We start from the raw sequence: 27,961 nt of genomic DNA on the forward strand, positions 1-27,961 counted from the left end.
TCTCTGGGGTGTGTGTGTGTGGGTATGTGAGAGAGAGAGAGCTGTACCAGTTGAACTTCCACCATTCACCACAGAGCTTAGTAGCCTAGGTAGAGCGACCAGCGTGCCAAAATCTCAAACGAGAGCCTCCACGCCTATGATAGGCGTGTAGCAGTAGCAGCAGCAGCAGCCAGGAGTTCGGCAGGTGCAGCTGGACTCCTAGCTGGCCCCCTTTCCTCTCCTATGGCCGTGCTGGAAAGGCAGAGGTGCCCCGATCCGCTTTGCAGCTGGCCGCCCGGCTGCTGGCGTTTAGGCGAGGGTTCAGAGCCCCCAACAAGGATTCCTCAGCGTCACGTGTGAACGCGTCCCAAGAAGCCTTTCTCCTTGCACTTAGGGCTTGACCTCGCCCGAGCGCTTAGGGTTGCCTTGTAAAGCAATGACGCGGGGCAATAAGAGCTTGCAAAGAGCCGCAGGGCAGCGGTACAAAGGTTGCTTTGTGTTTCCTGGGTTTGCCATGGGGCACCCTCCTCACCCCACTCCGCCGCCACTGTTTCGATTGCGCACGGGGCGGGGGAGGGACGGACTCAGGAGCAAAGGATCTCCAGTCCTCAGATCCAACCAACCAGCCGGCCAGAAGCCCTTTCCAGCAGCTCGGGGATCCAGATCTCCCGGAGAGCAGCTGCCAAGGCCTTCCTCCCACAAAATCCCGCAGCCCGCGCGCCGCCGGCTAGTATTTAACAGATGGCGAGTTGATCGCGGGCCCCAGTGCAGGTCGAGCAGCAGATGGTGGCCGGCTCTCTTCGCTGCTCTCTTGCGCCCTCTGCCGCTAGGACTGGGCTGCAGCCCAAAGCACCCCGAAGCACACAAAAGGCAGGATTCCCTCCGAAGAGTCTCGTGCATCCGAATTCTTGGTGGTCTCTTTAATAAAAAAAAAAAAAATTAAAAAAATTAAAAATCGAAGTTTTTATTTTGCATCATGACGACTAATCTCACCGCCAAAAACCACCGTTTGATGCTGAGTGATGGGAACAGCATCCCTGTGATTGGACTTGGGACATACTCCGACCCTAAAACGGTAAGAGCATTGATTACTTTTCTCCCCCTCGCATGAATATGAACTCACCACAGCGGTTCATTGTTAGGGTTCTCTTTTTTGAAAGGAAGCGTCTTCTTCTCCCCAGCTTCTTAGCTTTTGAAACTTGTTTGGACTTTAGATTCTCCCCTCGCATTTCAACCCCCTGCATGCTTCCAACCCCCCTGAACTCGTTAAAATTTATCTTGCAGAGATGTGATCAGCCTTTAAGCCAATCTCTGGGGCCTCTTTTGCAAAATTCATTCAGCACAAATCAAACAAGCCAGAACATCATGTGTATTTAAACTTGGTTGTGGGTGTTTGTTGTTGACTCTGATGTAATTCAAGTGACTCTTCAGGCTACATTCTTACACGTGCAGACTTGAGGGTTAAGCACCCTGAGGCGGCAATGCTAAATGCTCACTTACCTGGGAATAAACCCCAGTGAAAGCTTTGCGGGTGATATCTAACTCAGCCACACTCCCACTGAAAGAAATTAGTCCTAGATTCTAAACCCAGTGATTTCAGCGAGTGTGATTTAATCAGATGTCACCCAGTGGGGTTTACTTCTGAGTAAACGTGCCTAGGATTGGACGCTGATAGTGGGACTTTTCTTCTGAGTTTAAATGTGCAAGAGATTTGGCAGCAAGCCCGTTTATAGAGTCGCGCTCTGCTCAAGTGTCGTTGATAAAGAATTGTGAGTTAAGGAAAGTACTCATCTCTCACCTACATAAATCAGGGCGATGGATAAGTGCTCAATGTTGGTTGGATCCATTGTGCTGATAGATGGCAGAGCAGGGGGTGGGCTGGCTTCAGACTTGTAGGATCGACTCTGTCTCTCACTGGGACCCCAAGATCCAGCACTCATAGCTTGGGGTGAAAGACATACATACAGTTAGCACGAAAGCCCTGGGCCCCCCGCCCCCAGCCCATGCTGAGCTCAGGGCTTTGTTTCCATCGCCAGAACTGAACAGAGCTCACACAAAAGACTGGGGGTGGGATAGCTCTCAGCAGCCTCTCTTAGGTGTTTCTAGCAAGACTCTGCTACCAATCACACACACCTAGATGGCTTTTTAAAAGGAGGGGGCAAATCTATGGGGGAGAAGACACTCTGTGGCCACTGCTAACCTCCAATGGCTGCATTCTGCTTCCATTGTTAGATGCATACCATTCCGATTCTTGGAAACTGCAGAAGGGGAGAGTGATTTCCCCCCCTTTCTGCTAGTGCTCTGGTCCTGCTTGCAAGCTTCCCACAGGCATCTGGGTGGTTACTGCGAGACAACAGGATGCTGGACTAGATCAGCCACTGGACTGATCCAGGGACTCTCCTTGTATTCTTGTTGTTTAGTCGTTTAGTTGTGTCTGACTCTTCGTGACCCCGTGGACCAGAGCATGCCAGGCACTCCTGTCTTCCACTGCCTCCCGCAGTTTGGTCAAAGTCATGCTGGTAGCTTCGAGAACACTATCCAACCATCTCGTTCTCTGTCGTCCCCTTCTCCTTGTGCCCTCCATCTTTCCCAACATCAGGGTCTTTTCCAGGGAGTCTTCTCATGAAGTGGCCAAAGTATTGGAGCCTCAGCTTCAGGATCTGTCCTTCCAGTGAGCACTCAGGGCTGATTTCCTTCAGAATGGATAGGTTTGATCTTCTTGCAGTCCATGGGACTCTCAAGAGTCTCCTCCAGCACCATAATTCAAAAGCATCCATTCTCCTTGTATTCTTGCCTCCCAACAAATTCCACCCATTCACTTCTGCTGTAGATCGGGGTAGGCAGATTTTAGCTTGATAAAAACTTGAAACTCAAGAGCTGTATGTTGGAGCCAGATACAACACACACACACACAGATAGAATTAAAGAGCAGGGTGCGTATAAGTAGGGGCTGAGCCCAGGAGCTTCCCTCCCCACCTGCCCCCAGTTACTAGGACTGACCTGCACTCCCTCGAAAGTCCCCACCTGGTTTTCCTTGCAGACTTATTTAAGGGAAGGGCAATGCAAGAGCAGTTGCTATGTATGCAGAAGGTCGCAGGTTCAATTCCTGGTGTCTCCAGGGAGGTTGCCTGAACCCCAGAGAGCCCCTGCCAGCCAGCATAGACCAGTAGTTCCCAATACTTTCCTCCAACGCAACCTCCCTCCCAGTCCTAATGCAACCTCCCTCCCAGTCCTACCATAGACCACTTGAAAATTGCTGATGGTCCTGGTGGACCAGTTTTTTCTGCATGTCGAGGCAATTCAAAGAATCATAGAATTGCAGAGTTGGAAGGGACCCCCAGGACCACCTGGTCCAACCCCCCTGTAATGCAGGAATATGCAGCTGACCCTGGGCCACTTACAGTCTTTCAGCCGAGCCTACCTGCAAAGAATGGGGAGGAGAAGAACCATGTATGCCACCCTTGAGCTTCTTGCAGAAAAGGGGGGGCACATAAATGTAATGAAGTACATCAATGAAATAAGGAAGGAACGCTCTGTTTCTACTGCTAGATGTCCTAGGACAGGCATCCCCAACCTGCGGCCCTCCAGATGTTTTGGCCTACAACTCCCAAGATCCCTAGCTAACAGGACCAGTGGTCAGGGATTATGGGAATTGTAGTCCAAAACATCTGGAGGGCCTCAGGTTGGGGGTGCCTTTCCTAGGACTCCAGAATCTAAAGGAAGCCTGCATTCAGGCACAAGGCAAGGTGAGATGACCAGCTCAGGCAGCAAGGATCCACAGGGACAGCCAATCCCGGTGTAGATCTTTCTTCCACCCAGCCAGCCATTCCTGATGTAGATCTTCACTCACCCCTTCTTCCCTGGTGGGAAGGGGGGCGCCATTTTGTTTTCCGCCTCGGGTGCCAGAATGTCTTGAACCCAGCCCCTGATTGCAAGGGGAGCCAATATGGTTCCCTCCAAGAGCTGGAGTACAACTTCCCCACATCCCTGGCCACTGGCTATGCTGACTTGCAGTTCACCAACATCTGGAGGAACAAAGCCAGAGGCCTGCTGATGTGCATATTATCACAGCCTTGACAATGATTTGATTGCAAGGTGGGGGTCTAACTCTTCCAAATAGCTAAATAAATTCCATATATGCATGAAAGCAAGTCCCATGGCAAGAAGCAAAGCTTAATTCTGAGTAAATATATGAAGGATCAGGCGGCACATGTTTGTTCAGCCTTGGAATTTTTATCCAAAGGAGGGAAAGGGAATCCTTTTGTTTGCCGGCTGGTGTTCCATCATGCATGTGCAATACAACTTGAGAGAAGGAGCTTTGTCAGATGAAGGGCTTCTACGTGTCCAGACAATAAGGTGATTCAGTTCTGCATGGTTAAAAACTTTTTATTTTTAAATATTTTTGAAGGCCAGCTCATCTCTCTTAGTACAGTCCGGTACTTTTCTTATCCCTTGACTACTCATGCGGAATTTGATGACAGGGTTGTTGTGAAGATAAAAATGGAGAGGGGGAGAACGATGTAGATAATCCCTACAAAATGTATTTATTTCTTTGTCATCCCCCCTCAAAAAAAGCATTTATAAACAGCTTCATAGTTTAAAACTCTTTAAGTGGTAAATGTGAGAAAGATAAGTGAATAAGGATGGCTGAGAATTCCATTGGTAAGAGAAATAGGTGTGGAAATTGCCTTGATTGGCACGCCAGCCCAAGGACACCCTCGCTCACCCGAGGTCACAAAGTGAACTCAGTGGGAACCGAATGGGATTGTGAGACTCGCTAGCCCTAGAAGTGCTTTCTAAGGTTTGCTGCCTGCCAATCTTGCTGCACTGAACAAATATAAAAGATGAAGAAATGTGCCGGAGCCTCTCGCAGCTGGCTCTGCTGCATTCAAAGGAATGCCCCTGGAACAAAAGCCCAGATTCCATCACCCCAATTGCTGGGGCTCCTCAAACTGAATGCCAAAACCAACTGTCAGAAGACGCCAAGGCATCTGCGTGTGCCCCTTGATGTGGTGCACTGGGCATTAGAATTTATCTTCCATCTTTGGACAGCCTTAATATCTACCAAAGCATACCTGATGCTCACAAGCTGATTCTTTCAGCCCATGTTTGCTTAAGGTGGGCCATACTGTGGCGGGAGGGCGAGGGAGGAGAGTGGATAGGATAGTCTGTACTACTCTTGGCTACTAATTTTCTGAATGCTCTCCTATTTTATGCATTAAAACCTTCCTGTGGATAATGACAAACCAACATCTGTTTGACTATTATTCTTGTTTTCTATTTTCGGGAGACTCTTTTTTAAAAAAAAAATGAAAGGGAGTCTTCAGAAATGCTTCAGGTTTGCAGAACATCTGGGTGATGCCATATTTTGCATGATATTTTGTCCCAGTAATGTTGCGCAGCTCCCCCCCCAAAAACTGGGCACGCTCCAGAGGTTGTTGGACTCCAAATCCCATCAGCATGGCCAACAGTCAGGGATGATGGGAACTGGAGTCTAGCACCACCTGGACGGGAGATGCTGCCCCTTCATGTGCCTGAAATGAATGCATATTCTCCCCATGCAAACCCTTTCCCTTGTGACTTTTCATGTTGCAGTTTGGACCGCGAAGCTCCTTGGCCCTGGGGCTTGCCCAGCAGCGTTTTCCTAAGATATTATGCACTCTGATGGTACTACATCAGTGGTGGGGAAACTCTGGCCCTGGGGCCAAACATGGCCCCCTGGGCCTCTCTATCTGGCCCTCAAAAGTCTCCCCAAGCCACCCCTCTCCCTGTGCCTGCTTCCTCAGGCTAAACATAGCCAGTTCCTTCACTTGATCTTCATAGGACATGTTTTCCACACCGCTGGCTACCCTTATCAGTTGTTCAGTGTTTGCAGTAAACACGTCATAAATAATCTGTTCTTGGGGTCTGTGGGCAAGTTAAACTTGCAGACCATTGTAGCTCTATTTCTGTAATGGTGTGAATCAGCAAGTTACCCCATCAACTTGCATTTCTTGTTTATATATAAAATCATAGAATTGTAGAGTTGGAAGGGACACCCAGGGTCTTCTAACTCAACCACCTGCAATGCAGGGATCTCAGCTAAAGCATCCATGAGAGATGACCATCCAGTTTCTGCTTTAAACCTCCAAGGAAGGGAGTCCACAATCTCCCGAGGGAGACCATTCCATTGTTGAACAGCTCTTCCTGTCAGAAAGTTGTTCCTGATATTTAGAATCTCTTTTCTTGTAACTTGAAGCCATTGGTTCGAGTCCTACAAGCTTGTTCCCTCTTCCATATGACAGCCCTTGAGATTTTTGAAGATGGCTATGATATCTCCTCTTAGTCTCCACTTTTCCAGGTTATACATACCCAGCTCCTTCAAGTGCTCACCATAAGGCTTGGTTTCCAGACCCTTGATCATCTTGGTTGCCCTCCTCTGCACATGTTCCAGCTTGTCAACATCCTTCTTAAATTGTGATGCCCAGAACCAAACACAGTACTCCAGGTATGGTCTAACTAAGACAGAATAGAGTGGTACTATGACTTCCCTTGATCTGGACACTATACGTCTGTTGATGCAGCCTAGAACAGCTTTCACTTTTTTTGCTGCTGCATCACACTCTTGGCTCATGTTGAGCTTGTGATCCACTAAGACCCCTAGATCCTTTTCATATGTCCTACTAGTAAGCCAGGTGTTCCCCATCTTATATGTGCATCTGGTTCTTCCTGCCTAAGTAAAGAACCTTACATTTGCCCCTATTGAAATTCATTTTATTATAACCTATCGCAATCTCTTGGCAAAACAGGCAAGACCAAAGTGAGGGGGGGTACCCACAATATTGAGCTTCAGACTTAAAGCCTGGGGGCAGTGGCAGGGTAAGGCCAATTTAAATGCCTGATCCTTATATATGAACCAGGGATACTCCGAGTGAAAAATCACTGTCCTCTATGCCAGCAATAACGTGTGTGTTCTGAAACAATGGCTCAGTAAGTAAGATCAAAGGCAAAAAGGTCATTGGAATACATATCTTGGAAGCTGAACTGGGGGACAAGGGGCAGGGGGGGGGTGATCCTAGCTGGGTTACCACTCACCCAACCTCAGCGGGAAACACTCCACCTACAGCCATGGCTCTCAAACTTTTTTTTCTCTGGACCACACTTTGAGATTATTTTTTTTTGCATTCCACTGATTTTTTTCTATTGGTAAGAACTACATTGGAAAACAAAAAGAAGCAACTCCTAGCCATTCTTGATTTATAACATAGAACAACTGCTTTATAATGTGATTGCAGGACAACCAGAAAGTATAAAACAATGAAGCTATATAAGAACATGACCTTGTGAGGGAGGTTATCGGGAAAGAACTCGAAGCAGAGGCTGTGCCTGCCTTTGGCTCCAGTTCCTACATAGGAGTCCTGACCTGCCCCAAGAGACACCAACCACAACTGTTATAAGAAGGTGGAAGGTTGGCAGCTTTAAAAGGGTGTGTGGGTGTGTCTTCAGATCAAGTTCACTTGTTCCTCCATTATTATCAGTAATAAATATTTCCATCCCACTCTACCTCTGCTTTAAATAGTCAGATGCATCATTAGGGCCCATTGCGCCCTTGGCAAGGAGCTGTATTGCCGCTCCACCCGAAACAATTACTTTGCCACAATAGCCATATTAGAAATTACTACATTTTATGTGTCCCAAGTACTGTGGTACCTCGGGTTACATATGCTTCAGGTTACAGATGCTTCAGGTTACAGACTCCGCTAACACAGAAATAGTACCTCGGGTTAAGAACTTTGCTTCAGGATGAGAACAGAAATCCTGCTCGGGTGGTGCGGTGGCAGCAGGAGGCCCCATTAGCTAAAGTGGTGCTTCAGGTTAAGATCAGTTTCAGGTTAAGAATGGACCTCCGGAATGAATTAAGTACTTAACCCGAGGTACCACTGTACTTGAAGTGCCCAGGGTAAGAATGAAGAGCAAAAAACATAAAATAATGCATGCCTTTGTGTGGGAAGATTGGGAAACCTCTCCGACATTTTATCTTGCCACAACAGTGGTGGCTTTGTTGCCCCACACGTATACTTCATACACCTCATAGTGTAATAGGCGATTTTTGCAAAAACAAAACCCTGGGTTTGTGCCGCTGGCAGGAACTGGTTTCACCAACCCCTAGGCATGCCTCTGTTTGCAGTGTCTAGAGTGGATTACAGCAAGGTTTTTTGGGGGAGGCAGGGTGGGGGCTAATAAAATTCAAACAGCCAGCAACAATTTTAGGCATTTGTCTGCTGCCCTTATCTTAAAAAAAGGGAGTGGCCTTAAAGAATGTGGGCGCAATAGAAATTTCTGTGGTGGTCTCTGTGAGGCAAGGCATTCCACCATCTAGGCCTAGCCACAGAGAGAAGGCCCTTTCCCACGGCCCAGCCAGTCCTGCCTCAGGCACTGTCAAGACACAAAGAGGAGTCTTCACAGCAGATATTGTGGGGAGGAGATGGGCCGTGGGTGGCAGTTCATTAGGGCAAACGGTGCTGCCCCACCAACCTTGGCCAACCCTCCCTTGCCTTGCCTTATTATTGCTTACACCCAGTCCAGGGGGGTGGGCCCTGGCTGTCAGTTTCTTCTGCCTTAATCTCTGCATTGCTGCTGTTTATAGGGACAAAACTAGAGTAAGTTGGCCGTGCCCGTCATTGATTCTTGACTCCATCTGCTCTTGACTTCTGTTCCTTCCACCTCCCAGCCCTAATGGGCCCCAGCCCCCACTGTGGGCAGCTTCACTTACTTTTATTGTGATTGAATATATTTTTGTTTATTTCATCTTCTAGGCTTTGTAGCCTCCAAAGGTGACACAAAAAGCAACCAGTGAAACAAAGATTTTATTTATTTTGTTATTTAGTTAGCTTTTGAAACCATAAAGCAAAACCAACAGCAATATTAAGTAGCATTAATATAACGGCAGTAGAGAAAACTATTATTAAAACATAAGCCGACTAGAATGAAACAAAGTATTTAGGGCTCTTCTGAAAGCCAACTAAGAGATACATATATTCCAGAGATACATATATATTTGGAACGGACACAGGTGAGGAGCCACCAAGGAGAAGGCCCTGGAACTCACTAACCCAATAGCTCTCACCAAATTATAGGCCGTTTGTTGCAAATTTTAAGGCTCAGGTGGGTACAGATGGGTATAGGTGGTCCCTTGAGTATCCTGACTATTTAAATGGGATCACCAACACTTTTGAATGCTTGCACAGAAATGAACTTGCAGTCAATGCAGCTGTTGCAAACTGGGTATAATATGCTCACCCATGGGTAAGCTAGCACTCGCATTCTTGCTGCCTGGTTCTGGACCAATCAGATTTTCCATTTGCTTGCCACATGTAGATCACGCTGCAATAAACACAATTCCAATCTGAAAGTAACAAAAATGTGTGCCATGAGATATTGATCGGTCACCTTGACCATGGATTGGAGAGAGTTGGGTAGTGGTTTTCATTAGGAACCCGAGTTCGAGAAGGGGAATTTTTCTTCTAGCAATCATTATTGGGAAAAGAAGAGACCAAGACGTGAAATCGGAGGAAAGGGAACTGTTTTGAAGAATGTTTCTTGTCCTCCTTATACTGGAAATGTCACACAAGAATGCCTAATGGAAAGTTAAGCCTGCTTTTTTGCATACGAACAGGAATAATAGAATCAAAGCACTGGAACCTGGGAAAGATCTTAGAATAGTCTAAACCAGCCCCCTGAACTGAGGAGGACTTTATTATTATAGATTAATCATTCTTGACAGATGTTTATCTACCCACCTCTTCAAAAGCTAAAATTGATTTCCCCCCATCTACCTTAAAACTATTTGTTTAAACAAGCACCAAGTATGGCATTTAGGAATGTCTTCATAGTATTGAACCCATTTCTACTTTCTGCAACTTTTGAATGTTGGAGGATTTTGTTTAAAAAACACCCCTGAGCACCATGTTGGTGACCCCTGACTTAGAAGACATCGATCCCATTTTCATGGCTGTGATTGACATTGCAAGGGAGCAAGGCTTAATCGTAAGGTCTCCTAATCAAGGCAGCTCTATTTAGCTCAGAGGGAACAAGACATGCTTGCATTTGTTCCACCTTTGCAAGAGATGCTTCAGGACTCAATTCCTATGTGTTCCCCACTGTGATTCCACCATTGCATTTTCATACCTTACAATAAGACTCAGTTTGAAGCATGCTTGCTTAGGAGGTAAATCTGGGTGAAATCAATGGGACTTAATTCCAAATACACAGAATTAAGACCTGGCTGTGAAAATAGACTTCTTTTTTGAGAACTAATCTTCATGGAATAGTTGAAAATTCAGATTTTTAAGAGGATGTCCCTAACAGAGGTTAATTTCAGTATGGTTATCAGTCAAGCCAACTAAGCACAGGTTGTTGGTTTTTTGGGCGCAGGGGGCGGGGCTAGAATTCTGGTTCAGAACTGGGAGGTCGGATGAAAGTGTGCAATCCATAGTTAAGCCCCTAGCTATGTTGTATCTGCAATAGTTCTCCCTGGCAAGTGAATTGTGGTCTTTGGCACAACTGCACATGGCGAAAACTTATTTCTGAAATTAAAATTCCTGCCTCGTTCAGGTTCAAAGACCATGCAACTGTTTTTAATGAGATTTGCAATGTGGTATTGAAGACTGAGATACTCAATATTTTCAAGGGGGGGGGGGGAGGAAATTTGCCATATTTGAAGTGAGGCCTCCTGAGCACTACAGCACTCTCATTAAACATTAAATACATTTTTATTTTATTTTATAAAAAAGGGATTATTGATTCAATTACTTCAGAGAAAATTTCAGGAGGCTTTTGACATCCTGCCCACTCACCTCCTCTCTGACTTCTTCTCTTTCGGGACAAACTCTGAAAGATTGGTCACGTCAACTAGTTTGTTAAGGGTGCAGGGGACTATGAGAGTCTCCTAGCAACTCTCAGCACACTTTAAAAAATCTACAGTTCCCAGAATTCTTTTGGGGCAAGCCATGCCTGTTTTAAAGTAGTATACGTGTGTTTTAGATGCAAAGTTAGGTCCTTTAAAATGTACAGTTCTCTGAATTTTCCAAGACAGTTTTTCAGCCAAGTAGTGTGTACACAAATCCATATGCTGGGATAAAGTGTGCATAAAAATACATATACACAAATACACAACATGGAAAAATGCATTATATTAGGGGAAAGTGCTTTGCCAGTGTGGTGTAGTGGTTAAGAGCGGGGGACTCGTAATCTGGTGAACCGGGTTTGATTCCCCGCTCCTCCACATGCAGCTGCTGGGTGACCTTGGGCTAGTCACACTTCTCTGAAGTCTCTCAGCCTCACTTACCTCATAGAGCGTTTGTTGTGAGGGAGGAGGGGAAAGGAGATTGTTAGCCGCTTTGAGACTCCTTCGGGTAGTGATAAAGCGGGATATCAAATCCAAACTCCTCCTCCTTCTCCTCCTCTTCTTCTGCAATTGCATACAAACATATATATGTTAGGAGAAATGTGCACTAAAATACCAATGGCTTAAAAAACCCGAAACTGATGTGGAAATGTGGAAACCAAATTTAAGAATGTAAAACTGAGAAACTGAAATTGCCATATTCACCCATCTCTACTGGAAGGGGCTTATTATAACTGGCCAATTCATTTGCTGTATATACCGATTTATTGCTTCTGTATTTCCTGTGTTCCATGTATTTTAAAGTGTGTGTTTGCACTGAAATGCACTGTTTGCACTTTAAAAACAAATGCTGGAAACTATCCAACAGCAGATGCTTGGAGACTCTCTCTTGCCTTCACTTCCTCCCCATCATCTGAAAAGAGGCACCCGTTCCAAGGGTTGGGCATTTTCTTTCGTCCACATTTCCACCCTACTTCACCAGATATACTCGCAGAACTGCTAACAAAACAAAACAAAACCCACCAGTCCTCTGGTATTTGCTCAGGAAGGAGATCAAAGCATTTATAACTGTAAGAAATGAAGGGGGATGAAAGTCTAACTTGGAATCTCAGGAGGTTTTCAGGGATCTGGGCATCATTTTGTGCTAATCAGCCCCAGCTGTTAGGCCTCAAAGTCAAAGGCTTATGGCTTCAGGTGGGGTATTAGAAGAATAAAAAAGGCAAAGGCAACTTCTTTCATGAAAGAAATGTTGGTAATAAGCTATAAACTGTGAGGTTGGAAAGAACAGGATTATAGAGTGGGAAAATGTTGCAAAACCACAGTTTCCCTTCTACTTAAGGAGTCACACTTTTAAGCGAATGTTTCCCAGAGAAGGCCACAACCTTCAGATCTACAGCTTAAAATGGTCAATTTTAAACTGGCTAATTGGTGCCATGAAGTAACCAAACAATTAAACCCATGTGTACAACGGATAATTGGTGTCATTGTCACGTGTGCGCATTCCCTTGTCTTTAAGCACATTAGTTGTTCTGACCTTAAGCAGGACGGAATGACCTTTTCCATGTACAATTGCGACATGGTGTAGCTGCCACAGTTATGGCACGAAAACTTAGGAAGAGAGCTACTGGATCCAAAGAAGCATCGGAAACTAGGAAGTTGCCTAACACCAAATCAGGCCTTTGCTCCATCTAGCTCAATATTGCCTGCTAATGAAGGAATGGGTTTCCCAAACCCAAAACTGACTGTGCAAAACTGACTGTGCACTTTGACAGGCAGCAGCTCTCCAGGGTTTCAGATGATGAGAGACTCTCCAAGCCCTACCGGGAGGTGCTGAGGTTTGAAGTGGGAACCTCCTGCGTACAAAGCAGATGGTCTGCCACTCAGTTATAGAAAACAATAGAAAAATGACATCCAGAAATATTTCCAGTTTTTGTTTGCTTTTAATCAATTTGGACACATACAGGCGCCAAAATGTTTCAGATTTAGAGTGCTCTGTACATCCAAGCTGTCAGCAAGTCTTTGAAGTACAAAACGAGAAGTGTCCTTTCCCCCCTTAATTTTCTCTCTAGAAGACTGGGTTTTGCAGCAGTAACCTGCAGACCTTCAAAAGGAAGGCTGCATGTGATGGGGTTGGAGTTTAAATCAGTATACCGTATTTTTAGCTCCATAAGACACACCTAGTTTTTGGAGGAGGATCTGATGGTGAATTTGGGGTGACCCAGTGCAAAAATCCTGAGGATCCATGTGGATCCGTGCTTTGTAACCACATTTTTGCACCATTGCAGCCCCAGGAAACAGTGGATGCGTGATTTTTTTGGTGCAGGCTGTAGCCATGGACATGCTATGTGATCTGATGGTGAATTTGGGGTGACGCAATGTAAAAATCCTGAGGATCCATGGGCTTTTACCTCCCTCTCCCAGGCCGCCTCCGCTAGCGTCCCTTATCTCTCTTCGGATCCCACCACTCCCTTCCCTCTTGTTTGCCTTAGTGTCTTTTCCTTAGCTGGAGCAGTTTTTTGCTCCTCCTTTTCTTCTAATTTCTCTCCTTATTGCTTTAGTCTTCCTGTTTCGCCCCCTTGGCAAGTTTGCTATCTTTACCTCCCCCCCTCCCAGGCAACCTCCTTTATCTCTAGAGTCCCTTATCTCTCTCCCCGCAAACGATCAGCAGCTTTGTTTCAACACTCACTTCCCTCTTTCAAGAAAAGAAAAGAAAAGAAAAGAAAAGAAAAGAAAAGAAAAGAAAAGAAAAGAAAAGAAGAGCATGATCTGCTTTTTGCCCCTAGGCAATTTGGCTCCAGGGACCACACATTCGCACCATAAGATGCACAGACATTTCCCCTTACTTTTTAGGAAGAAAAAAGTGCTTCTTATGGAGCAAAAAACACGGTATCTCTCTTTTAAATTGGTATATCTTTTCTGAAAAGTTACAGACAGTCCTTGGAACCGCCGACCCTGCAATTTTGTACGAGTCTCAGGGAAATAGCCATGTCGCACTTAGCCAACAACAACAGCCAAAGGCTTACTTTGCCTTAGCCAAATTCTACAAAGCCACATAACTGGATGGCACTATATCTTTGGTTATGCAAACTAAGTTGATATTATGGGAATAATCAAGGTGCACATGGTTCAAAATCTACATGCTGGTGCTGCTCATTCACCAAAGGAAACAGCCCTTTTCTCTGTTCACCCAATCACAGCGCTGGACAGAAGACGAGATGCATTGTGTTCTTTTCCTATGGTTAGTTTTTAAAGCTATAAAGGCCTGTCTGGGTTTCTTCTTTTGTTTCTGGTTTCGGATCAGAAAGGCAAGGTTAGGAAGGAAGTTGCCATATACTCAATCAGACCACTGGGCCATCTAATTTGGCACCCCAGGAGTTCCTAAACTTGGGTCTCCAGCTGTTTTTGGACTACAGTTCCCATAATCCCTGACCTGTTAGCTAGGGGTGATGGGAGTTGTAGTCCAAAAACAACTGGAGACCCAAATTTGGGAAACACTGGTCTATACTTGCTCTCAGGATTTCAGATGGGGGTCTTTCCCGGCCTTTCCTCGAGATTCACAGATTTTAACCTGGGACCTTCTGTGTGCAAAGCGGATGCTCTTCCGTGGAGCTATGTCACTTCTCCTAAAGGCTGTTTTTGGATGCCAACTCCCATCAGCCCAAGGCAGCAGAGCCCAATAGTCAGATGATGCAAGCTGTGGATCACCAGCTTCACCAAAGATTCCCCATCTCTGGTATGAACAGATAGCATTTGCTCTGAGCTCCACTCATAGACCCTCCTGGACCACCCCTACCTAGATTGACCTTTGACCCAGAGAACTCTTCCCCTGAGTACCACTTTTAATTTTGGGGTGACGTGGCCCCTTCCCAACAGGAGGGGCCATAGCATGGGAACATTGCATATGGAAAGTTCAAGAGTCAGCAGATACTTAGCAAAGTTCTCTCTTGAGACCCTGGAGAGCCACAGCCAATCAGAGCAAGTCAGCCGCTATGCCTGGCCGACCAATGGTCAGTCTCAGAAAACTGTGAAGCCATTGCAGTGGAGCAGTGAGAGTGGGCGGAAGCGGGTTCAAATCCCCACTCAGCCATGAAGCTTGCTGTGTGACCTTGGTCCAGACATTATATCTCCACCTAAGCTACCTCACAAGGCGGTTGTGAGGGTTACATTGGGGCAGGAAGAGAACCATGGACAATGCCTCAGTCACCTTGGAAGGAGAACAGTGTATCAATGTAATAAACTCAATATAATCCAGGTTCATATGTTTCCTACCTTAAGGGGCACCACTGGGCTGCATCCTAGCTCTGAAGGAAGACGCCATCTTGGAAGGCACAGCAATGTGTGTCCTAGATAGATGGTTTATATCATATACTCATCACCCCAGTTACCACTTCTCTTTTATCTGCTGTTTCTGAGTTCCTTCTTTCCTTAGATTTATTTTTGCTCGTTTCTTGACGCCTACATTACTTAAGGAAGGCTGCCAGCATTATTATTCCCTCCCTCTTCTTAAAAGCTGGGTGTGTTCTGGTGCTTTGGTGTTTTCTATGAAATACAACATCTCACCTTTTGCCAGATGGAAATTCTGGGAATGCTCCCTCGTGTAACTTGCATCTGCAGAGTTCTGCTAAAAAATAATACCTGAGCTGCCTCGTCTGTAACACCTCAAAACGCTTTAGGCACTTTCTGTGACCTGCTCTTATACTCCTCAGATTTTGGTTCTGGTGTTAAGTGGTTTGCCCATTTATTTATTCCAGTCTGCATTTGGGTTTTATGATGGTGTTTGAGAACTGTCTTCTCTACTGATGCATTTGAACGTTAAGTGTGCTTATTGCTATTTTATATCTTGGATTTTAATGTCTGTATTTTATTGAGGTGGTGTAGCCTACTGTAAAGGCACACTTTAAAACCATTCATTAATCAATTGTCATTATTATAATTAAGAATAATGAAAGTTCACCTTCTATAAACTTCATTTATAAATGTGGTGGAATAATAATAATAGTTATTGATAATAATAATTTCCAAGTAACACGTTAAGGAGGAGACATTATAGGATTTCATTGTAATAGCTATAGTGCTTCCTGCTGGTTGTGGTGTGCAGGATTCCAGTGAAAATGTCACAAAATAGTGAGCAAGCCTTTGAGTTTCTCCAGAGCTGTTAATCAGGCTAGAATGTTAAGGGAAAATGAGATGATGATAGACACAGGATGTCTGCAGATTGAAACATTCTTAAGGTGAATGCTGGATTGTTGGCATCAAAATGGCAATACATTTCCCCCCACGCTCTTTAATTTGGATTTTCCCTTTCACAGGACAATCAAATAAACAAAACAAAACAAACCAACCAACCAACCCAGCCCCAACTACAGTCGTACCTTGGAAGCTGAACACTTTGTCACTCGGACATTTTGACTCCCAAACGCCGCAAACCCGGAATCGAGTGTTCCAGTTTGTGAACGTTCTTTTGGTACCCGAACATGCGGTGTGGCTTCCGATTGGCTGCAGGAGCTTCATGTAGCCAATCAGAAGCCGTGCCTTGCTTTCTGAATGTTTTGGAAGTCAAACGAACTTCTGGAACAGATTCCATTCGGCTTCCACGGTACCACTATACTGCCAATTGTGGGATACGTAGTTGCTTTGCTTCTGTTTCCCAGTTATGTAGTTCAATAAAGGTTCATGCTGTTATCACTGTGTTTTGCCTCGTGGGAACCCACCTACATACACTTCAGGCTGGTCACCCTCTCTCGACCTAAACTATCTTGCAGAGTTGTGGTGAGCGTGAAATGAGGAAGAGAAACACCATCTACACCCGCTTGAGTTCCTTGGAGGAAAAGTAGGATATACAGTAAAGTAATAAATGTATAGGCCAGATATAAGTTCTCCAAACTTCTGTTCATCATCAACCTTTTATTCGACCGTCAGTCAGAAAAAAGTACATTTGTCAATACACAATTAAAACATCCAGGAAGATTTTAGAACTTAGCCAACACTAAAATGGGCTAAACAGATAGCCCCATATCAATACAGTCAATTATAGTCTTGCGACGCTTAAAAGCTAAAAAAAGAAATTTGGCCACCAAGGAAGGTATAGCTCTAGTGACATTATTCAGCAAGTGTAAAACCTGGTTTTCTCCGGGTAGGAAGCTAAATTGACATAGGTGTGGGTCTATAAAATTTTGTCTAAGCTCTGCATAAGAAGGGCAAGTCAAGAGAATGTGTTCGGTGGACTCAACCACACCCATGGCACAATGACACGTTCTCTGGGTGTATGGTACTCCCCTGTACCTTCCCCACAATATCGCAGAGTCAAGGACATTTAATCTAGCCGCTGTAAGAAGTCTGCGGTATTCAACATAGTGGATTTCTGCAAGGTAGGGGGCTGGTATGGTCCGATAAATCTGGTCCCCTAGGAACATCCCTGGTTCTGTTCTGTAAAGCCTCTGGAGCTATATTTCAATATGCTCTCTCTTTTTGTTTTTAGCAGGCTTGCATTTAAATGTGGCTTGATTGGTATCCTAAGTTCATTTCCGTGACTTGTTTCTTTTGTGGCTTTAGCTGTTCTTTTGCAGGGGGTGGGCAGCTGCGGAGGTTGAAAGGAGGTATACATACAAAAATAAAGCTCCCCCCCCTTCTCTCTCCTGATTGGCAGACCCCCAAAGGCACTTGTGCCGAATCTGTGAAAACCGCCATTGATGCAGGTTACCGCCACATTGACGGTGCTTTTGTGTATTACAACGAACATGAAGTGGGACAGGCCATCCGGGAGAAGATCTCTGAAGGAAAGGTCAAGCGTGAAGACATCTTTTATTGTGGCAAGGTGAGAAATCCTAATTATTGGTGAGGGTGGGGAGTGTCAGGAACACATGTTGTTGGCCTTAACCTGCATTTTGTTTTCTTCAAGTCAAAGGTGAAATGTGGGAGGTTTTGGCAGGTAAGGAATCAAAGGAAAATTGTGTGCGGTGCAAGCAGCATTGGAAGGAGCTACAAGCCACACTCTCCAACCATCCCGAAATTCCTGGGATAGTCCCGAAAATCCTTTAGCCATCCCGGCTTCTCACGGTGTCACGGACAGTCCTGATCTCCTAAGAAAACCTCTCCTTGCTCTCTGTGCCATCATTAATTATTGGCTTGGCTGATGGACTGGTGTCAAGGGTCATTTCTCACAAATGCTTTATATGTAGCTTTAAAAAGAATATATATATATAAATTTACTGTCTCCACCCCTCAAGAAAGATATTGTAATGATATGAGAAGCCTTTCTTCAGATTCTGCTCTTCAGCAACTTAACGCCTTTGCCATTGGCCTTGGCAAGTTTCCTCGTAAAAATTCCATATTGAAAATTACAATAATATAAAACAATATACGTAATAATAATAAAAAATCCCAGTGCAATCAAAGATAATAGACCCACTTAGGATTTTAAAGAATCTCCTGGTCTCACTACACTAATCCTTTCCTCTTTTTTTGCTACACAGAATTTCCTTGCTGTTAAAGCACACAGAGCTGTTCCGTAGGTCACAGAAGAGTACACATTTCCTAATAAAAATACTAAGTTCTTGTTTGGAAGAGTTGGTTAATTAGTTAACAGCCTGCCCACTGCTCCAAACCTTGAGGGGAAGGGCAGGCTGCTGGCAGAGTGGCACCCCCCACCCCCATTCAGCAGCCCAGGAGTGCGGGGCATGGGCGCACAGCCTTCCCGTTGCTCCAAAGCTTCCCGGGGCTGCAGGGGGAAGACGAGGCTGCCGGCAGACGAGCGCGGCTCCACCACCACCACCCAAGAGCAGTCCAAGAGTGTGCCGCACTCCGGCAATTTGGCTCCAGGGACCACACATTCGCTCCATAGGACGCACAGACATTTCCCCTTACTTTTTAAGAGTAAAAAAAGTGCATCCTATGGAGCAAGAAATACGGTATTTCCCAAGTACCTTTGCCTCAGCACATCATAGAAGAAGCATTTCAGCAAATAATGTTATGGTTCAAATAACATGTACAGATGATGAGATTAGACAAATTCATGGAGGATAAGACTATTCTATCTCCACAGTCAGAAACGGCATGGATACCTGTTAAGCCATTGGGATGTCCCAGCTCCTGCCCCCAAAACATGCAAGCAGAGGCTCTTACTTGTAAGTAAGATAGAGATATTTCTTAGGGCAAACAAGGATACAGATTCAGGGGCAGGCAAAAGGCTTAGAAGTCATGATTCAAGAATTCAAGAGCAGGGCAAGAGGTTCAGAACTGGACAGAAGCAACAGAGATGTCCCAATAACTTGACACACCCCATCTGCCAAGTTTTTAAAGACAAGGTGTAGCATGCTAACCTGTGAGACTTGCTCACTGTGGGGGGATGTTGAGAGTATATCATTTATAGTTTTGTACACACGTAACTTAGAGGCTTCAACATATGCACACACTTTCATCCTCCATCTATTTTTTTATTATTATTAAATTTGTATACTGCCCTTCATCCATAGATTTCACAGTGGTTCACAACAAAAAAATTACAGTATAAAAAAGACAAAAAATGTAAGCATCTAGGTAAGCAAGAGGCATGATCACAGTTCAATGACATATTCCAGCCAGGCAAATGCACTCAGGTAGGGCACAGAAGAAGGGGAAGAAATGGAGGCAGTGAGAGATTTTACATTCTTGGGCTCCATGATCACTGCAGATGGTGACAGCAATCACAAAATTAAAAGATGCCTGCTTCTTGGGAGAAAAGCAATGACAAACCTAGACAGCATCTTAAAAAGCAGAGACATCACCTTGCCAACAAAGGTCCGTATAGTTAAAGCTATGGTTTTCCCAGTAGTGATGTATGGAAGTGAGAGCTGGACCATAAAGAAGGCTGATCGCCGAAGAATTTATCCTTTGAATTATGGTGCTGGAGGAGACTCTTGAGAGTCCCATGGACTGCAAGAAGATCAAACCTATGCATTCTTAAGGAAATCAGCCCTGAGTGCTCACTGGAAGGACAGATCCTGAAGCTGAGGCTCCAATACTTTGGCCACCTCATGAGAAGAGAAGACTCTCTGGAAAAGACCCTGATGTTGGGAAAGATGGAGGGCACAAGGAGAAGGGGACGACAGAGGACGAGATGGTTGGACAGTGTTCTCAAAGCTACCAGCATGAGTTTGACTAAACTGCGGGAGGCAGTGGAAGACAGGAGTGCCTGGCGTGTTCTGGTCCATGGGGTCACGAAGAGTCGGACACGACTAAACAACAACAAAAACAACAGGGCACAGAACAGGGGCAGTGAGGAGCATGGCATGAGAACAGCCCCCAGGCCCAGAGAGAGAGGCATGGAGGGCTACATTTGGACCCCAAGCCTAGCATTTTCAACTTCTTATTTAAGGCCAACTCCACAAGGTCCTCTAGCAAAAAGACCCTGTGTGGCTGAACAGTGAAGGGCAGAGGTTTTCAACCTTTTTGAGTCCACAGTTCCCTTGACCAACTACATTCTTTCTGTGGCACCCCTGTGGGGCTCAGGAGCCGAGTTATGTCACCCCTTGCCTGCAGAGCTGGCAGCCTCTCACCCTTTTTTAAACACCCTCCCTTGTGTAGTGTTCCCTCAGCCTCCTCTCCTCTTCCCTCTCATTGGGAGTCCTCCAGGCAGCTACTGCTGCCACCCCCAGTCTCTGAGCTGACCCCTCTGCCCCAAAGAGAGGTACCTCTCAGAGGACTATTCACCTGTGGAGCTTATAGTCAGGGATGCTGCAATAAACAGCTGTACAAGCCTTTGGGAGGCAGAGACACAAGAAGAAGAGAAGAGGAGAAGAGTTTTGGATTTGATATCCCGCTTTATCACTACCCGAAGGAGTCTCAAAGCGGCTAACATTCTCTTTTCCCTTCCTCCCCCACAACAAACACTCTGTGAGGTGAGTGGGGCTGAGAGGCTTCAGAGAAGTGTGACTAGCCCAAGGTCACCCAGCAGCTGCATGTGGAGGAGCGGAGACGCGAACCCGGTTCACCAGATTACGAGTCCACCGCTCTTAACCACTACACCACACTGGCTCTCCTACAAGCCTACTGCTGTCTAAATAGAACTGTTTGGTTTTCTGTATTCTTGCCAGTGTATCATAAACAAAGATGTTGCAATAGTGCCATTTCTTCTGTTGCACATCTGTCCTTCCCTCACCCCTTTGCCTAACCCAGCAATGTTTTTGAATGTTTCCTGGCTCTCTCTTACAAGTTCACCATTAGTTATGCACCAGGTTGTGCCCAAGCATCCATCTGGATGGGAAGCAACAAACAACTGGATGGGAGGAAAAAGGGACAGAGGCCAGTGTTGCCTGTGGTACCCCTGGCCATCATTCAAGGTACCCCAGGCTTCCACGGCACGCTGGTTGAAAACCACTGGTTAAGAGCATTGCTAAAGCCTTGTCTCTATTATCTCCACTGCTGTTTACTAACCTAAAGGGCATATTCCAGCTGTTCCTGTTTCATGCTACTTTTTATTTTTTAAATTCAGAGCCATGACAATGCAGTTTGGGAGGCGAGCTACAGAGTAGGAAAAGTGGGGTGGGGAGACTCCCTAAGAATCCCAAGGCCTTCTGAAAGGGAAGAATGGTTGGTATAAATGTGGTTCCAATTACCCTTGAGACTGCCACATTAAGCAACTGGCTTTCAGGGAGGGAAGGGCTGAAAATAAAAGCCAGAATCCCTTAGGCTGAGGCTGCATCTCTGAAGCTGCTAATTGATCTGTGTCAGACTGCAGGAAATGGCTAATTTCTTGTGTCTAAGTCTTGATTTTTATATTTTTGAAAAGGAAGAGGAGGCCGCTGAAATCTAGACAGCAATCTTTAAGCATTAATCTCCAGTCAAGTAAACCTCTTGAATGATGGAGAAGTTGGTCTCAAAGCCACCGATGAAGTGTTATTTCACAAATCCTGGGTGGCTGGTAGGTGCCTAATGAGAAAGAGAGAGCTATAGAATTCCTAATATGAGAAAATGGCCAAAAACTGTCCAAGTCAGAATGTGGCTACATTTTTATATGACCGTGTGGTTGTAATGGTCAGAGAGCTGGACTAGGAGACCAGGGTTCAAATCTCCGCTCAGCCATGAAGCACGCAGGAATGACCTTGTCACTCCTTGTCACTTGCTAGTCACTGTCTCTGAGCCTACCTCAAAGGGTTGTTGTGCGATTAAAATCGGAAGCAGAGAAGAACAGTGTATGCAGCCTTGAGCTCCTTAGAGGAAAGGTGGGATAGAAATGTCATAATAAATAACAATAAATAGATGATAATAAGCATGACATTCAAATAGGGCATCCGGATCGACCACTGGGTTCACCTAATGCTGCTAGCCAGCTTGGAGCAACAAATCTTGCATATTCTTCACACTGGTAACATTGCCTTAGTTCATCTGAGACCCTGCAGACCAGGCATAGGCAAACTCGGCCCTCCAGATGTTTTGAGACTACAATTCCCATCATCCCTGGCCACTGGTCCTGTTAGCTAGGGGTGATGGGAGTTGTAGTCCCAAAACATCTGGAGGGCCAAGTTTGCCTATGCCTGTTGCAGACCATTCTGCTTGCCAGATTCCAAAATCTAGACACACAGAGAGATTTCTGCCCTAAAGAAATACATTGGGCCGTAACCCATGAGGCACAGTTCTTGATGAAAATTTGCTTTCATTCTGCTCCATAGATACTGTGGGGAATTTTCCTTGCGATACCATTGGCTACGCCCACAAGATACATTAAAAAACCCCACCTTATATCATCTCAGCATTCATGGAGAATCCTGGGAACTGAACTTTGTTAAAGGTGCTGGAAATTTTAGCTCTGTGAGGTCAGCGCTCTATAGTTTGTTAAGTCAGAAAGTGGCATAAGAGTGCTTTAAATGCATTGTGTGGATGTGGAAAGGGATATATTAAGTTGCTGATTATTGGTCTAATACCTTGGTTCTCAAACTTAATCTGTTCGACTCCCGAAACGTTAGAAATCCAAGGCACAGCTTCTGATTAGTGCAGGCACCCTGGAAACAATAGCCGACAGCTGCATCAGATGTTCGGCTTCCAGAAAATGTTTGAAAACCGGATCACTTACTTCCAGGTTTTTGGCATTTGGGAGCCGATTTGTTTGTCAACTGAGCCATTCGAGAACCAAGGTTCCACTGTACAATCTATTATAAGTGACAAGTGTGTTGGTTTGTTGGAATATTTCTAGATAATATGATTGTTCCTTTTCCTTCTGCATAATTACGATTGTTACCATCTATTTATGGAAGCGTTTTGTCTAAAATTATTAGGTTTTGACGATAAGCAGTACAAAGGACACTTTAATAATCCAGTTCTAACTATCTTTACTCAAAACAGCTAGATCTCTGAAATCTGTACAAGTTCTAAAGGAGCTTTCGACAATGCCTTGCCCTCCAGAAGGTTTGGACTCCAGGTCCCATCACCCTCACTTAATTGGGCCAGTGGCTGAGGATGAAGGGAGTTGTAGTCCAACAACATCTGCAGTGTACCAACTTGGAGAAGGTTGAGCTGAAGTTTGTCAACTGACTCATCAGAAATTATTCCAAACTCGCAAGTGCCAGGATAATTGTTCACAATCAAAAATTATTTGCTGACTGAAAGCAGCAGCATCTGTATTCTGGCACAGTTCTCAAAGCAAAGCATTATTTTGTTTTATTTTATTTTATTTTATTGCATGCAAAGAACTTGAAGGTCCAACCCCCACCTCACCCCCGATTTTCCTACACTGCCAGAAATTTTGGTTGTTTGGCTGCTCCTCCCCACCCCCATCCCAATAGTTCTTCTATTTCATTAAGTTGAAAGCAGTGTTTGCAGAGAAAGTGATGTCCTGGGACAAAAGAATAATTTGGCAGCTACCTGGTGCTCTCACTTATTGACACAGGACTGCTATGTGCACTGAGAAGATCCTCTTGAACACAAATAGGAAAAAAAGAGTTTGGAAGAGAGAAGACCCATTGTGAAACACGAAGCTAATATTTACAATGCAAAGAATAACCCAGCGTTCATAGCCTTTCCTAGAAAGGGTTTTTGTTTTTGTTTCCTGGAGCTGCTATTCATGCACACTTTGAAAATGATCAAATGAAGCCAAGAACTGGGTCCTATTCCTGCAGCAGAACCGTATACCTAAATCCTCAGAAGTAAGCCTCATTTAGTTAGATGGGATTTACTCTCAGGTAACTGGGTGTAGGATTGCAGCATTACAGTTTACTTCTGTTGAAGTGGCTATTTCTGGACTGCCATGAAAGAAGAACAAAGAGTTTTGTGGCCCCATAAAGGCTAACAATTTATTATGGCAAACACTTTTGTGACCTAAAATTCCTTTTGTTAGATACATCAGTGTTGGGGTTTAGTTTGGCCCAGCAGGTCTAATTTTGGCTGTGAGGCAATTATCTCCAGAGCTGTCCCTTCATATATGAGATCACGCAGATAAAGTCATGGGTTCAAAGGCACAATCAGGATACTTAACGTGTGGTCTCCAATTGGGAACTCCCAAGTGCAGCCAATCCTTGCCAAGAGCAGGAAGTCACCATGACATTAAGCCATCTTTCAGCAGGGATCCTGAGCTCAAGCAAAGGAAAAATGGATCATCTGACATCAAGCACTCCTTACTGCTGTTGCAATTATTGTTCATGGAAAATTCCATACCCTCTGAAAGAACAGTTTTTGTTGCAACCTTGTTATTTATAGTGGTTCTCCAAGTGTAGCTGCCTGTGGTTAACTTCAGTCAGCATGCCCTTGAAATGCCATATTTTCTTCGTTTCAGCATTTAGCTTGCGGTGAAGGTTCTATCACATTTATTTATGTTTTCTTCCTCTTCTCCCTCAAGCTGTGGAACACATGCCACCCACCAGAGCTGGTGCGTCCAACTCTGGAGAAGACATTGAAGATCTTGCAGCTTGACTACGTTGATCTCTACATTATTGAGCTGCCAATGGCTTTTAAGGTAAAGAGAAAAGTTGTGTTAGAGCTCCTCCTAGTGTATTAGTGTGTTCCAGTCTGAACTAGGAAGAATACCTGGAGTAAACTTCACATTTACAGGTAGAGAGGCCACTGACTCACCACCCAAAATGCATCTCTCTCTCTCTCTCTCTCTCTCTCTCTCTTTCTCTCTCTCTATCTCTGTCACACACACACACACACACACACACACACACGGAGGCAGATTTGCATATAGGGTAAGTTGCACACACTAATTTATAAAAACATAAATTTGCCATGAATTTTTTAATTGGCCAAGCAAAGCGAGACCTTTGGTTTAATGATTTGTTCGTTCAACATTCTGTCTGTAGTGTTGGCAAGCAAGGACTGGAGAACATACAGCTTCTGTGTAGAATATGCATTCCTTGCAAACATACAAGCAGGGTATGAGGGGAGGCAAACAGGAATTCCTTTAGGCAGATGATTCTTTGATGTTTGTACGCTCAGATCTTGACAACTCCATGGAATTTTTTTCAGTCCTTTTCCTCTCCTCCTGCTAATCCCACAACGCTCCAACAGTCATTTCTAAGGGCCGAGCTACACATTACTAAATTCACTCTTTTTAAAAAGCAGGCTTCATGCTGACACTTTTCTTTTCATGGAAAATCCCAGTTCAATGCCATCCACCCAGTGCAGATCAGGGTGTGTGTGTGTGTGTGTGTGTGTGTGTGTGTTGGTTTCCTGCTGAAAAACAACTCTCTGGCTGCTATGTAGTAAACAGTACCTATGGGGACACATAGCCAGGTGTATGTGTGTAGGTGGGATAACAGAGAAACCAGCATGCTTGTACATGGGTTCAGAGTAATGTGTGAATGAGCATAGAGGGAAAGGCATGCAGGCATCGGCTGCTGGCCAGAAAAAGGATGTTGCTGCTGTTATTGTTATTTTGTGTGTGTGTTGTTTTAATGTATTGTATTGTAAATTGCTTTGGATATAATTTTGATCAAAAGGCAGAGTGTAACTTGTTAAAATAAATCAGACGTCACTTGAAACCCAAGCCACTTCTTGGGAATCAAGGAAGCAAACTTGCAAAAGGCAGTTTGTTTTGTAATGTGAGATCTCTGAAGACCACTGGAATTTCAGAATGAAATTTGGTACATGTGTTCAAGCAATGGAGGTACATTTCAGCTTCAGATGACAAAGTTCAACCTCCATGTCCATTTTCTGTTAACCTAAGTACACATTTCTTCTTATATGTGCTTTCTTTCCAATTTAATCACTTACCACCTGCTTCTACACATACTTTTCTGTCTCTCCAAGAAGTCCCAAGGTACCCACTGCCTCTCCCCTGGAAAGTAAAAAAACAGAATACTTATGCATTGTGGATTTCTCTTCCACAAACATATTTTTGTGTGTGTTTTTCCCCTCAGCCTGGAGAGCGCATCTACCCAAGGGATGAAAATGGGAAATGGATGTACCATGAGACAGACCTATGTGCCACTTGGGAGGTGAGTAGATCTGAAGCTTCTGTGGAACCATCATCTTTGCATCTCCTAAGGCAGGTGTGGGCAAACTTCATGCCCCTTCCTCTGTCAGAGATCCTGGCCAGCTTACCTGGTTACCTTTATCTTCATTTTTCTGGCCTGAGGCTGCTGAACAATGTGAAGTAGGTCTGGATTTTTACACTGCTCTACTTCCTCACAGTGCTCCCAAGCTAGCTTTGCTTTGGAGAATTGTGGCTCCATGAAGACTACCCCAGATAGGGCCTTATTTTCCCCCTCTCATTTGACCTTCCCATCAACACTCTATCTCACTGTTCTGCCTATTAGTTTTTTCCTTCTTCCTTTCCCCCTTTTCCCTTTCTGCTGTGGAGATAAATCACTTCCTTGTCTTTCCTTATTTAAGTTCTTGATCAAAGGCTATTTCGTCAGCAAAGTCTGCTCCCTGCAGAAGCTTCTTAGCCTTCTCCTGTTCCCCTCTACATATTGGCTCTTTCCTCACTTAGTTGCTACTAAGTCCCCTCCCTCCTTGGGGAATTGCTATAAATCTTCTACTCGGCTGCCTTCCCACTATTTTGCCTGCTTTATTCCGACAGGCTTTGGAAGCATGTAAAGACGCAGGCCTAATGAAGTCCATTGGGGTGTCCAACTTCAACCGTAGGCAGCTGGAGATGATCCTCAACAAACCAGGACTCAAGCACAAGCCTGTCAGCAACCAGGTAATGGAGATATGCAAAGTGATACAGTGACATGAGCAAGCATCTTGTTGTTTTCACATCATCTGACATGCACTGTATGCTTTTGGTACTTGGGTGACGTATCAGAGTACCAAAGCATCTTGTATGGACCATTCTTACGATCTTGCAGCTGTGCCATGATGGCTGTGCTCTGCTTCCACAGTCAGAGGCAGTAACGCTCCTGAATACCAGCCACTGCAAACCACAGGAGGAGAGTGCGCTCTTATGCTCAGGTCCTGCTTGCGGGTTTCCCACAGGCATCTGGTTGGGCATTGTGAGAACAGGAGGCTGGACCAGATGGGCCAGGCTCTTTGTATGGTCTTATGCTGAGGGAACTACCCAGTGGTGAGCGTATTCATGGCTTCAGATGGCTGAGTGTATGAGTGGTTAAGTAGTTTCAGACATGGGACATAATGATCTTAAACCTGCCCCACTTCAGATCATAAAGATGCAAGGCCAGTATCAGATTGTTGTGGGGCCCTTTGGGCAACAAGAGTAGCATTGGGCTCACGTTCAGCACTTCTCCTTCCTCCTATAATCATATCCCCCCACCAAAAAAATCTAAAATACCCTAAAATCTTACCCAAGATTCTTCCCCCTCTCTCACAAATGCACTCATGTCTCTTCCATTCCCTTCCACTCATCTTTCTATACCTAAATATGTTGCATGTCTTTTCCAATTCTACAATTATATGACTCTATGAAAGCCCACCTAGTACAGTCATACCTCGGGTTGAAGTCACTTCAGGCAGTGGCGTAGCGTGGGTTGTCAGCACCCGGGGCAAGGCAAGTAATTTGCGCCCCCTAACCCGTGGATTTGCGCCCCCTAACCCATGGATTTGCCCTAACCCCAGATGTTGCGCCCGGTGCGGCTGGCCCCCCTGCACCCCCCACGCTACGCCACTGACTTCAGGTTAAGGCTTTTCGGGTTGCGCTCCATGGCAACCCGGAAGTAACGGAGTACG

The 27,961-nt window shown here is 45.1% G+C and overlaps 1 protein-coding gene across 1 annotated transcript in view; it reads left to right on the top strand.

Moving 5' to 3' along the window:
• The first annotated feature begins 506 nt into the window (after positions 1 to 506).
• The window catches only part of AKR1D1 (aldo-keto reductase family 1 member D1), a 34,582-nt gene continuing 7,127 nt past the window's right edge, over positions 507 to 27,961 (top strand). The window contains exons 1-5 of the mRNA XM_083574210.1: positions 507 to 1,054; positions 17,511 to 17,678; positions 24,669 to 24,785; positions 26,191 to 26,268; positions 26,856 to 26,978. Coding sequence (XP_083430336.1) covers positions 956 to 1,054; positions 17,511 to 17,678; positions 24,669 to 24,785; positions 26,191 to 26,268; positions 26,856 to 26,978 — 585 coding nt within the window. The 5' untranslated portion in view covers positions 507 to 955. The remainder of the gene's footprint in view (positions 1,055 to 17,510; positions 17,679 to 24,668; positions 24,786 to 26,190; positions 26,269 to 26,855; positions 26,979 to 27,961) is intronic.

This window comes from Podarcis filfolensis (genome assembly GCF_964270895.1).
Source record: "Podarcis filfolensis genome assembly, chromosome: 10".
Taxonomy (NCBI): Eukaryota; Metazoa; Chordata; class Lepidosauria; order Squamata; family Lacertidae; genus Podarcis; species Podarcis filfolensis.